At 39.8% G+C, this 13,711-nt stretch overlaps 1 protein-coding gene across 4 annotated transcripts in view; it reads left to right on the top strand.

Moving 5' to 3' along the window:
* GRIA3 (glutamate ionotropic receptor AMPA type subunit 3) overlaps positions 1–13,711 on the top strand; it is a 312,783-nt gene that overhangs the window by 59,494 nt on the left and 239,578 nt on the right. For all 4 annotated transcript variants that reach the window (XM_017954349.3, XM_017954348.2, XM_009198218.3 and 1 more), the window contains one exon: positions 9,516–9,755. In XM_017954349.3, the coding sequence (XP_017809838.1) occupies positions 9,516–9,755 (240 nt within the window). The remainder of the gene's footprint in view (positions 1–9,515; positions 9,756–13,711) is intronic.

Here is a 13,711-nt window from a genome sequence, read left to right as displayed (position 1 = left end):
TCTTGTCTGTTTTGCTCACCACCATATTTCAGCACCCAGACACTGTCACACACTAGGAACTTGAAATTTATTTAATGAATGAGTAAGCAAAAATTAAAGCCCATTCCTGACTCCTGAGTTCCAATGCTTAACCATATTATCTCGATATAAAAGGGCCTAAAAAGCACCCTCTTAGCCCAACCCATTTCAACACCTTTCCCGTCATCTCTGACATTGCTATGGAAGGATGATTTGCATTTACATGTGCAAAATGAATTTTCCGAAATACATGTGTTCGTATATTAATGCCTGCATTTGCTAGCAGTTACATTCAAGTAGGATCAAATGTTGATAATAAGTGTTTTCTTTGCCAGCATTTAGATACATGCCATGTAATTGCAAAAATAACTAGTTAGACTTTCAGAAGGCAGTATGCTCTTGAGAGCTGAACAAAATGTTCAAAGGAATTAACCCCAAGATGGTAATTAAACCATGGAATCATCAGCTGGAGAATGGGGCAGACACACTGTTCTGACTCTGAAACCTAAAAGCAACCACTGTGGTTACCAGGACACAAGACCAAAGGGCATTGAGGAGGGATGATGATTTATATGAACCCAGGGAAGGTATGAGCTGGCTACTACCCTATACTCACCCCACCATATCCATCCTCTATCTAATTTCCCCTCTCCTACATCCCCAGGCTAAACACAAATAACTCGTTAAAGGGCAGGATCAGGAAGGTAGCTGCCTGTATGGTGGGCTTGGAAGAGTCCAAAATATCCACCCTTCTTAAGTTTCTACTGCTAAAGTAACTCCTTTGGGATTTTCTATATATGTATGCATTTTCATTGGATTAAGGTTTTGCTCTTTGTAAGGAGGAATTCAGAAGGTAAACCTTTGGTTCTCTTGTGGGAGAGGAGCTATGTTGTCCTCCTGAGGGATATTTGATGATGTTTTGAGGTATTTTGGGTTGTCACAACAGGTAGTAGGAGTAGGGCCCATGGCATTTAGAGGGTAGAAGTCAGTGATGTTGTAAAACATCTTACAATGCACAGGACAGCCCTTGGACAAAGAATTATCCAAACCAAAATGTCAATATTGCCAAGGTTGAAAAACCCTGAACTGACCCATTTACAAAGATTCATTTATTAATCCATTAACAATTCATACACAGAGTAGGTTCTTGCAGAAATAGGAGATGGGATAAGTATATTTATATTGATCAGTTGAAACAGAAAGAAGGAACAGTAATTTGATAGCAGTATTCAATAGTCTGGGAAAAGACTGGAAGCAAGTGACCAGTTAAGAGACTACTCTCAGTCAAGAGAAAAGGAATGAGAACTTGAACTGACGATGAACAGGTTGTAGATACACATGCCTTAGAGGCAGAATTGGTGAAGCATTACAAAAGAATGGTATAGGGAAATGAGGGAAAGAACGAAGGCAATCATGACCCTTAAGACTTTAGCTTGGGTGCCCGGAACAAGAGCAATGCATTAGAAGAAACAGGGACAATGGGAGCGGATGCATAGGTGAAGGATGGACATAGAGAAATAATATGCTGAGTTTGTGATGTCTTGAGGGCCTCCGGGTGAGGCTGTTTTATGGGCAGTTAGAAATGTGGCTCTGGAGCTCAGGAGTGCAGCTGAAGCTACAGGTATCTAGTTAGAAGTCATCCACATGGAGGTAGTGAGCTTAGATCCCCTTGCCTTGCACATAGCAGGTCCTCCATAAATATTTGTTGAATTTTTAAAAACCACATTTAAAGTAAGGAGAAAAGAGGACCAGGGACAAAATCTTTGAAACACATCTTCATTGAGGAGGTGGACCCAGAGGAAACTAAAAAGGAGGAGTAAGAGAGGTAGGGCCAGCAGAGTTTAATGCACTGGAAATCAGAGAGGAGAGTTTCAAGGGGGAAGATTTAGCCAACAATATCAAATGTGGCTCAGCAATCAATTTGAACAACGTCTATGAATAGAGGGGGATTTGACAGTGAAGAAGTCATCATCGAACTTGAGAGAGCGGTTCAGTAGAGGGATGGGAACAGAAACTCGGTTCCAGAAGCTGAAGACTGCAATGTCTTTATTATCCCATCATTAATAATAGTGATAAAGGAGTTAGAATGATAATTGATGGAGGTGGCAGGGATTTAAGAGGAAATGGAATCTTAGCAGATGTTTAGCCTGACAGGAAGAAGGCAGCATAGAGAGACTACAGTGTGGCACTCAAGAGGCCCAACGAGTAAAATTAGGTTCAATTTAAGGACAAGCTCCCTAGCCATCAGAGCTGCGCTTCGTAGTGAGCTCCCTTGTTACTGGATGGATTCAAGGAGAGGCAATATGACCTCATGGAACGTGGCTCATTTATTGAATGGGATTTTGGACTACATAATTCATTTCCAACCTTTTGGACTTATCAGATTAATAATATTTTAGGGGGAAAAAGGTAGGGCAGGTGTACATTGATCCAGAGAGTTACCAACCTTTTGATTGTGCTGTGTTAAATGTATTAGCTTTCTATTTACTGCTGTAAAAAATTACCACACACTTAATAGCTTAAATCAACACAAGATTATTATCATACAGTTCTATAGGTCAGAAGTCTGGTACAGTTCTCACCAGGCTAAAACTAGCGTGTCGGCAGGGTTGTGTTCCTATCTGGAAGCCCTAAGGGAGAACCTGTTTTCTTGTCTTTTTCAACTTCTAGAGGCTACCCATATTTCTTGGCTTGTGGCCCCTTTCCACTTTTAAAGCTAGCAATGGCCAGGCAAGTCTTTCCCTTGTCACATTACTCTCATACCGACTCTCGTTTTGCCTCTGTCTTCCACATTTAAAGAAGTTTGTGATTACACTGGGCCACCTAGATAATCGGGGATAATCTTGATATTTTAGGGTCCATTGATTGGCAGCCTTAATCTCATCTACAGCCTAATTTCCCTTTGCCGTATAACTTAAGTCAGAGACTTTGAGATTCAGACATGGACATCTTTTGGGGAGCCATTATTTGGTCTACCACATAAGATATATAGATGTATAAATATATCTCCTATGTGATAGACATCATCATCATTTATCATCAACGTCATCATTTCAGAAGATAAAGACTACATATAGCACTAAAGAGTAGAAATTATATAGAGAAAAGGACCGTCTTTCCAAAAAAAACAATTGTCTACCCTACTCCAACACACACAACAGAACACAGCATACATTTATTTCCTTACACTGGTAACTCCACCAATTACTAATATCACAGCTTTAGAAACCACCAGACTATATGATCTCTCAAGGTCCCCCCTAGTTCTAAGTTTCTTTGATACACTGGAATTCACTGTACTATGAAGGAATTACCTGGAGAACCTTGTTGTGATGTAGCTCTATGAGTTTCTTCATAGCTATATTTTTCGTCTTCCTGCTTGCTTTAAATGTGATCATTAAATCAGCAAGAGACTTCAGTTTCCCTCTTTTCCCCTTGATTCAAAAGGTATGAAAAGTGTTCTGTAAATGATATGCAATATTGTTATTCTGAACTTTGAGGTAATCAAGTTGTTTGACATTTTTGTAATGATGCCTTTTGGAATATGGGTGGTATAATTAGGTGCCACACTGTACATTAACAATACCTGTCTCGACCCTACAGGCTCAGGGACTATAAATAAAAGCATGACAGCTGGCTACAGCCTTGCTTGCCACTCACCATTGAAGGGAACGCAGCTGGGGAGCTACACTAGAGTCCCCAGGAATCCAGAATGTAGTTAGAAATGACATCTTCAATGAGAAAACAGTTGGTATTTTCTTACTGGGAATATACAGAGACAGGCACTCTTAGGAGACAGACAACCAAGCTATTTCACACCGAGAAGGCACAGAGGCCCCAGGTAGGCACAGCATTTCACCAGCACAAAGGCATTATATAGGGAGGGAAGAGACAGAGGACAATGGCATCTTCTTGAGCCAAATTAGCAGAGTTTCTTTAACCCATTATTGCTCAGAAGTGAGACTAGGAAAGAAGAAATGGATAGGAAAGGTGAAAGAGACGGAAAGTGACATCCTGGGACTCAGTGTGAGATAGAGGGCAATAGTTACTGTGGGGAGGATAACACAATAGAGCTAAAAGAGGGCAAAGTATGCAGAGAGAGAGAGAAAGAGAGAGAGAGGTGAAGCTGATATACTTAATATTTTATTTATTTGTCTCATTTATTGTATTTTCCCCTCACTAGTCTGTAAGTCCCAAGAGGACAGGATCTTTTTCACTCCTGCATCTCCCAACATCTATAACACTGCCTGACACATAGTAGACACTCAATAAGTATTTGATGAATGAATAAATAGCTAGTATTAATTGAATGTCTGTTATATGCTAAGCACTGTTCTAAGTGCTGCCCGTGAATTAACATACTTTAACTTTCACAGCAATGCTGAAACAGGTACTGTCATTATCCCAATTTTACAGATGAAGAAACTCTACCAGAGGCACAGAGATATTAAGTAACTTGCCTAATAAGTAAAGGATACAGGATTTCAACCTATATGGTCTAACTTTAGAACCTGCCTATGTAATAACCATTCTATACTGAGGCTCAGAAAGGTCAAATAACTTGCGCAAAATTACGCAGCTTATGACTGGCAGAGCCATGATTGAAATCAAGATCTGCCTCCAAAGCTGCTGCCCTTCCCTCTGTACTTCATGTCTTTATAAGATTGCCAAGACAAACATTTCTTCCATCACCATTTTACCAGTCTTCTGAGATAAAGAAATGGGTGTGAGGCTGCGTGTGGTGACTCAAGCCTGTAATTCCAGCACTTTGGGAGGCTGAGGCGGGTGGATCACCTGATGTTGGGAGTTCGAGACCAGCCTGACCAACATGGAGAAAACCCGTCTCTACTAAATATATAAAAATTAGCCAGGCGTGGTGGCACATGTGTGTATTCCCAGCTACTTGGGAGGCTGAGGCAAGAGAATTGCTGGAACCTGGGAGGCGGAGGTTGTGGTGAGCCGAGATCGGGCCATTGCACTCCAGCCTGGGCGACAAGAGCGAAACTCCATCTTAAAAAAAAGGTGTGGTTCATTAAGGAGTCAAATAAAGGAAACAGACATCCCCCAAAAGAATCATGATTCCCGAAACATCACCAATCTGCAACCAGCTCTCACTGCTGTTATTTGGGGCTGGAGGGAGCTGAGGGAAGCAGCTGGCAGATGAATCATGGGAAAACTCTGGTAGAACCATCTATGCTACCTTGTCTGAGGGCTAGGCATTGAAGGTAAGTCATTTTCATGCAGGTGAATCCTGACCCACACTGCACAAGATAGCTCTGGAGTAGGGATGGTGAGGAGATGCCAGTAAAGCTTTTCTAAGAGACTAGTTCATAATTCTTGTGTGACCTTGTGTAAGACACTTCCTCCCTTTGTGTCATAGTTTCTTTATGATAGGGAGACATCAGACCAGTGAAACTATCAGAAGAGCTCCACTGTCTCTTTTGTAAACTAAACTTTTCCATATAAAATTTAATTTGGAGAAAGGATTTCACCACTAAAAACTATGCTTGAGAAACAAGTGAATAAAAAATACTTAAGTTCCTTCTAGCTCAAACATTCTAAGAATCTAAAATCATACACATTGTGGGTGGGTCAACTCAGTGTTCCATTCAACCCTACTTTTGACAGCCAGGAACAGGCCTAGGATCTGCTGTGAAAGGCCTTTCACAGGTCCCCCATGCCCCAGCTTCTTTCAGAGGCCATTACCACTGTCCTCATATGGCAGTTGTCTTCCCCATTGGGCTAATTCTCCAGAGGTCTTCTATTGATGTCTGTCTATGTTGGAGTGGGTGGAGCACAGGGGTCAATATTTTCAGGACAGTTGTACTTCTGTTTTATATGAAGGGAGTCGAATGTTTCCTGATTTTCACCTAAACTCTTCTTACTGATGTCCACCACCAAAAGACAGTGGATCTACCTTTTGTACCATGGTAGCATATTATTCCCCAAGGATTGCCACTGATCTATAAATATTCCTGAGTCCCTTGTCTGAGTCACAACCAGAGCTGTATGCTTAGTTTGGAAATTTTAAGTTTCAGTGGGTTTTCTCACACAGGCTCCCCACACATTTTTATAAGTTCTTCTTTTGTCTCATTCTTCTTGTCATAATATACAGGCTTAAAGATTTCACTGGGTTCACCTTCCTGGAGACAACTCATAAAGATTTACCAAAATCTGGGTTTCACATATACAATATTACTCCCTTGAATATAAAGCTTTAAAACAAGCAAAAATAATAATGTATTGTTTAGGTGTATGTGTTTGTGTATTTTTTAAAACCAAGGTAATAATAAATACAAATTTCATGATAGTAGTTACCTGGGGCAGGGGTAGCGGGGAGGAGTGTTATCAATACAGGGAGATGGACTAGAGGAGGACCACACAGATAAAAGTAACTTATCAGTAATGTTATAGTTCTCAAGTTGGGTAATGGGTTTATAGGTGTTCATTATAGTCTAAATAAATAAATAAATGCAATAAATAAAATATGAAAAGTCCATGTATGAACTAATAATGATTAATTAATTCTGCACCCCGAGTTCAAGGTCAATGATTAGAAGAGCAATACAAGATTTTTTAAAATAATAACCAGAACCTTGCCACTTATCTTCTGTTTCCTACCACTATTTCAAGAGCTTTTTGAAACTGAAAGTGGATCCTTCTTTTTAAGTTTATATTACCCCTCAATTATTGCCCATAATCTAGTCAGCTTGGAGTTCTCCTTGCTGAAAATATGTTGCATTTTCCCATGAGATTATTTTTGTATAGGATTCATGGATCCTAATTTTTCTTTTCCAGTTGGTATGGATCTGAAAATTACCAACTACCCTTTGAATCATTTTGGTTGAAGGGCCATGATTGCTTTTCTAGTCTTCCAGCCCATGACCATTATTAGTAAGCAGGGGTTCTTTCTAGGGTTGACAGATGAAATACAAGATGCCCAGTTAAATTTGAATTTCAGATAAACAACAAATTATGTTTTTAGTGTATGTATGAATTTGAGGCATACTTATGCTAAAAAATTATTTACCTGAAATTCAACCTTAATTGAAAATCTTGTTTTTATTTGCTAAACCTGTAAACCCTATCTCATGTGGAGCAATAATTACTTTTTAATAACCTTATTGGATTTGAGTATATGTGAGTGTGAGTTTTGGGTCAAGCACACTCAGATTCAAATTCTAGCTCCTCTGCTTAATAGCTAGAACAGGTTTTTTTGTCTCAGAATTTTTATCTGTTAAATAGGAATAATAGCAATACCTCATAAAGCTGATGAGAATATTAAATGAAAAAATATTTGTATAGTACTTAGTATAGTGCCTGGCTAAATACTATTATCATTATTATTGGCTGTTATTACCAATGGCTATTATCATTATTATTGGATGTTATTGTCAATTTTGTACAGAACACTATGTGCACTGGCCAAGATTTGACTTGTATTGCAAAACTCTCCACTTACAGGATTAATTTGAGAATGGGACTTTTCTTAGCATCACCCTTGGTGATAATCAAGACATCCCTTTTGTTTCTGAGTATTGTACTCCCTTTGGCTCTTGTCATGAAGTACCCCAGATTCACTCTCTAGTTGGATTTTTCCTTTTATTTTTTATTTTATTATTTATTTATTTATTTATTTATTTTATTTTATTTTGAGATGAAGTCTTGCTCTGTCAGTCACCCAGGCTGGAGTGCAGCGGCGCGATCTCAGCTCACTGCAACCTCTGCCTCCCGGGTTCAAGCGATTCTCCTGCCTCAGCCTCCCAAGTAGTTGGGACTACAGGCGCCGGCCACCACGCCCGGCTAATTTTTGTAGTTTTAGTAGAGACGGGGTTTCACCGTATTAGCCGGGATGGTCTTGATCTCCTGACCTCGTGATCCGCCTACCTCGGCCTCCCAAAATGCTGGGATTACAGACGTGAGCCACCGTGCCGGATTTTTCCTTTTAATATAAAGACCTTTCCTGTGCATGTGTTTGAGGGTCACTTAGAATTCTTCAAGTTGAAGACTATTGTTTCCTATGATGGAGATGGTTAAGTGACTGATAATCACTTTTGAAATGCTACCCTCAAGCTAATGGCTAATGACTTTGGTTGATAAAAAGAGAACAGCCCTAATCAACATAGATTCGAATCAAATGCAGGGAAAGCAAAATACCACATCCACTGAGAACTCTCTATCTCTCACAACAGGGTCAAGAAATGAATTAAATTGGTTTTCCACCTGCCTTCATGCTTTCAATACCTTCTTTATTTTTCGTGTCCAATGTCTTCACTCTTTCTCCTCTCAGGAAGGACTCCAGACCCCCTACACATTCTCTTCTCTCATCCCCATCAAAATTTACCCACCTGCTTTCCCACTCATCCTGGCATCTAATCAGACATTAATTTATGTTACCACAGTAACTGCTAAATAAGATTCTATTTAATCCCTCTCCCAGGCCACAGAATTCTTTTAAACACCTGAAGAAGTAAACTTAACAGTGGTATTTAGAGTTTTCTAGTAGGTAAGGGAGACTATGCAGAACCCCTTAAATCACACCTCATTATGCCTGTTATGTCTGCTTCACATGAATGGAAGTAAGCAGTGGTGCAGACAATCTAAAGATCATTTCCACTTTGTTTGTGAATGCGCCACAGTGTTGTTGTAGCTGATTTGCTTTGCTAATTATGTTCTACTGAAGCTAATATTAAAATTGGTTCACATTGTTTAAGCTCTTATGGGCCAGAAGAGAGAAGAGGCAGCGATGTGGCCCACTTTGAAATGAAGGAAAGGTGACAACTGTGAGGGGGGTGTGTGAAAATTCTACATGTGGCTAGTGGAGTCTATAAGATACACGCAAAAGGATTAAGATAGAACTTTCCCAATTACACATGGGCAGAATAGGCAGCTACCTAACCCCTGTGACTCAATGAGCACTGAAAGGACAGTCTTCCTATTGCCTGCCCGGAGGCTTAAATCATCTAAATTAATAGCCCACATTAAGGGCCTTAATAATAACATAACTGTGGCTAAGGCATTATGTAACCTGAAGGGTAACACATTTCCTAGCAGACACATTAGCAGCTGTCTGACTAAATTCTCAGTCACCTATGAGAAAAAGGAATGAAGGGTGGCACACAAAACAATTGTAGTTTGATGGCCGCATTAGTACACTAAGAGGCCCCTGGGCAGCTAAAGTGGAAGTTCAAGAGCACTGAATGCCTTGGAGATGAGCCGGGAGGGTTTTGAAAGGGAGTAAGACAACCTTCACCTCTATTTTTCCCACATTTTCTTAGTTTCCAGCTCATTGTACACATAGAGAATGTGTACCTGTATCAAATTCTCTTTCCTTTCTTACTCTTCTCCTGTTGGGTAACTGGGTTTTCAGGGGCTTCTAGAGGTTTTCTTTTGAAGTATGCAATTTGGGGCCTAATTGTACATTGTATTTCTAACCCTACACGCTGCAGCAAAGGACCATGGAGCTATTGAATCTTTTTCTCTTTTTCTCATTGCAGTCTGCTCCCAGTTCTCGAGAGGGGTGTATGCCATCTTTGGATTCTATGACCAGATGTCAATGAACACCCTGACCTCCTTCTGTGGGGCCCTGCACACGTCCTTTGTTACGCCTAGCTTCCCCACTGACGCAGATGTGCAGTTTGTCATCCAGATGCGCCCAGCCTTGAAGGGCGCTATTCTGAGTCTTCTGGGTCATTACAAGTGGGAGAAGTTTGTGTACCTCTATGACACAGAACGAGGTAAGAAGAGGCATCTGCTATCCTCTTTAGATATTCATGTAATTGTGTTCAAACTGCCTCAGCTCATGTGCCCTTTGCTTCCAATAAATAAAATCTAATTCTCTTTAAAAATTGTATTTAATATTCCAAATAAATCAAAGATTAAGATTAAAAAATAAAATTAATAGTAATTTTAGAACCTAATTTTTCAAGCTATGTAGGCTCTCCCTGAAAAAGCAGTTTGGAATACCCTCTTGGTTGAGTCACAATTGTTGAAAAAGAACTCCTCCCCCTCAAAAATTTTATCTGGTCTAAAATGTATGAAGTAAAAGCAGCTTAATCGAAGTAGAGAGAGGCTTAAATTGGAAAGTTTTGGAAAATAAATCCTGTTGGAAACTGTAATTATCCCCATTTCATAGATGAGACAGCTGAAGTCCAAGTGCTTTTTCATACAGCAGTTTAACCACTAAAATGGGACTGGTAGCAATGTCTCTTGCTTCCAGGACTTGTTCCATCAGATCACATTAGGTTTTCAGCTTAGCAGGCCTCAACAATTATCTGATAGAAATAATGAGTGAGACAGCTAAACTGGGCTTTGGGGACTGATTTTTTGTTTTGTTTTTGTTTTTGTTTTTGTTTTGTTTTAAATAGTGAGACAGTCTATGGCCACACCACCCTAAACATGCCCAGTCTCCTCTAATAGTGAGACAATATATTGAGGATACACTCTATTAAAACAGGCTCAGAAATTAAGAGTCTGATCTTAAATAATATACAGTAAGGTCTATTGATTAATTTGCTAGACACACACATCATAATTCATCTAATCAGGCCCCTCCAACACCCAGTTGTCTTTGACGGGTTCCTCGGTAAAACCAAGGGATCCTATCACCAAGACATTCCAGAAGACAATGTTACTTAATCAGTCATTTGCCTGTGGTTCCGCTTATAGGCTGGGGGTGATTCTCCCTAACTCAGAATTTTTAAACTCAGAAGGATTACATGAAAGACTTATCTGCCTGAGGGGTACCTGGAGAAGAGGTCCTTCTAAGTAACTTAACTTGAACGGCCATTCTGCTCTTGGGAATCCAGAACCCTCTTCACTTTACTCTCATTTTGCTGCATCATCAAATCTTAATAGCAAATACTTAGGCCTGTATTTCCCTATTGTACTTACCTCCAAACTGTCATCAAATTTCATGAACCTGAAGCAGGAGACCAGAGGTCTAGTCCAAGCTCTGTCACTAACTAACTCACTAACAAGTTGACCTTGACCAACTCATTGACATGCTCTTGGACTTGGCCTCCTCACCTAAGGTGTGTTCCTTCTTAATGTTATATTCTACAATTCTGTGATTTTTTTTTTTGAGATATTTGACCAGATACTGACACTTTGTATCTTGCTACTAATCCTAACTTATATATTATCAGTTAGTCAATCCATTCTATAAGCCATTATCAACCCCCAGTGGTGGTCTCCAATCCTGTGATAGATGCATATATAATATGGTTTCAAGGGGGTGTGGACAGAAAAAGATATTTATAAAGCAATTCATGAACAACGCAGAACAATATCAAATTGAGTGCTACGCTGTATACTCTGATTACTTTAAGAATTGTGGAAAGGTTGCACTCCAGAAAAGTAGAGTTTTCAGAGAAAGCTTGCTAGAGAAGCTAACCTTGAAAGATAGATAAGTTATGGGTTGCAAGAGAGAAGGGAGATGGGGCTTTGGGGAGGGGAAAAGAAAACAAGCAAACGGCAGGGCCAGGAAGGAACTGTGTGTTCAGGTAGAGCCCTGTCTGACTGAGATACAAAATAGCTTAAATGTTCTAATTCATCATTTGACAAATTTTAATAAATTTCATTTTGTCCAAACACTGAGGATAAATAAGCCTGTTTCCATGTACCGTATACAGCGTAATCTAGTGCATATCAGTTTCGTTTTCAGAACTGAAGTTTGTAAGCCAGGCCACTTCTCTCCTGAAACATTTTAAAAACTAAATATCGGTTCCACCAACACTGTACCTCTCATTTATTCAAAAGCAGAAGACACAATTAATGAATTTTATCCTCATTTCGCGTGACCCTTCTCTGCTCATTAGCTCTCTACTAGAAGAATGGGAGGAAAAGACCATCAATCTATTTCTTACCCTTGCATCTTTTCTCTAATCATCTAACTAAATAGTTTGGACAAGTCTGTGGTCTCGGAGTCAAAGAAAGCTTTCTGACTCATGTAACTTTATATTTTTCCCCTGCAGCCATTTAGCTGGTGGGACTAATCCACTCTGCTTAAGAAGTACTTCCCATAAACTTTTACACCAATTTATCCCTTGAAAAGCCTTCTTACATTACTGTACTAAGATCCTGTTCTAAAATTTTCAATGGCTTTCTATTGCCCACATTGAAAAAAGCAGTCTGTTCTTCAAGATTTGACATGATTATGCCTCAACCAACTAGAAAACCCATTCTCCCTATGCTACCCAGTGAGAACCTCCCATTGTAGGAAGCTCCCATTTTCCACTGCTGCCTAAATGCACCAGAACCATGCCTGCCTCAGCAATCGTACTTTTATTACTACCTGGAATTGTCTCCTTCATCTTGATATATAGTAATCATGCCCATTCTTCCAATTTTCAAAACCTGCCTCAAACTCTACCTCCCCAAGGTAGCCTTCCTTGACCACTTCAGCTCAAAATGATTCATTAATGTAATAGATGCTAAAGCTACAATAAAAATCACATGAATATGGTTAGATATGGTTCCTGCCTTATAAACCTACATTCTAATGATGGAGATAGACAAAAACCAAGTAAATTAACAAATAAAATAATTGCACATTTAAATAAGGTGCTATGAAGGAAAAGAGACAGATAATAATGGATAGGGCTTAATTTCCAAAGGATGTTCAGTGATGGCCTCATTGAGAAGGAGCATTTAAGCTGAGAACTACAGGATTGGAAGGAGGCAGCCATGTGAAGAATAGAGGGAAATAGTTTCAAGCAGTAGAAATAGCAAATGCAAAGGTCACATGGCATGGTTGAGGAACTGAAAGAAGTACAGTATGGCTAAAGGATAACAAGTAGGTAGAAAGTGGCCTGAGAGCAGACTGTAGAGGTAGACAAGAACCAGATCATAGCCATAGAGTATAAACAGAAGCCATGCTGAGAAGTATGAATTTTATTCTAATTGCAGTGGGAAGTCATCGGAGGATTCTGAGCAAGGGAGTCACATGATCTAAATTTCTGTAAAGAACAGAGTGTTGTGCAAGTAAAAAAGAAGGGAAACCAATTGAAAGTCCATTGTGGTCATCTAGATGAGAAATGATGGCAGCTTTGGACTAAGCTGGAGATGGAGAAAAAGAGATGGAGTTGAAGTACGCTTTGGAGACAGAATTAACAGAACTAGGGGACAGATTGACTGTGGGATGTGAAGGAGAGGAAGGATTCATGGATGATTGCTATGTGTTTGGCTTGAGAGACTGGGTAAGATGGGAAGATAGTGATGCCATTTACTGAGGTGACTGGACAGGAGGAGACTTATTTTGAGGAGGAGGAGACTTAGTTTTGAGGAGCAGAGATCTTACCCACCTCTAAACACCCACAGAATGCTTTTGTCCATGTCATTCATCTGGCATTGACTATAACTGCCTTCTGCTGTTATTTAACTGAGTACGCTCTATACTATACCTTCCCAAGCATTTCTCTCTGGTGTGATAATAAACAACTGGCTAGCCCCTAGATTTATACTTTGTGCCTCCCCTAGTACATAGCACATCCCTGTGTGCCTACTTAGTGTTTTCCAACCTCCTTTGGTGATTCATCAACAATAAGCCCATGTCTGTTTTTCAACAGTGGACTGAAAGAAAGAGAGACAGAAAGAAAGAAAAATAAAGAAGGAGGGAATGATGGGTATGGGTAGGAGGGAGAATGGGAAGGGAAGAAAGAAAGAAGAGAGCAAGGGAAGAGAAAGAAGAGAG

Source organism: Papio anubis, chromosome X (genome assembly GCF_008728515.1).
Source record: "Papio anubis isolate 15944 chromosome X, Panubis1.0, whole genome shotgun sequence".
NCBI classification, from domain to species: Eukaryota; Metazoa; Chordata; class Mammalia; order Primates; family Cercopithecidae; genus Papio; species Papio anubis.
The sequence above is the reverse complement of the archived record's forward strand: the minus strand, read 5'-3'. Positions and strand labels throughout refer to the sequence as shown.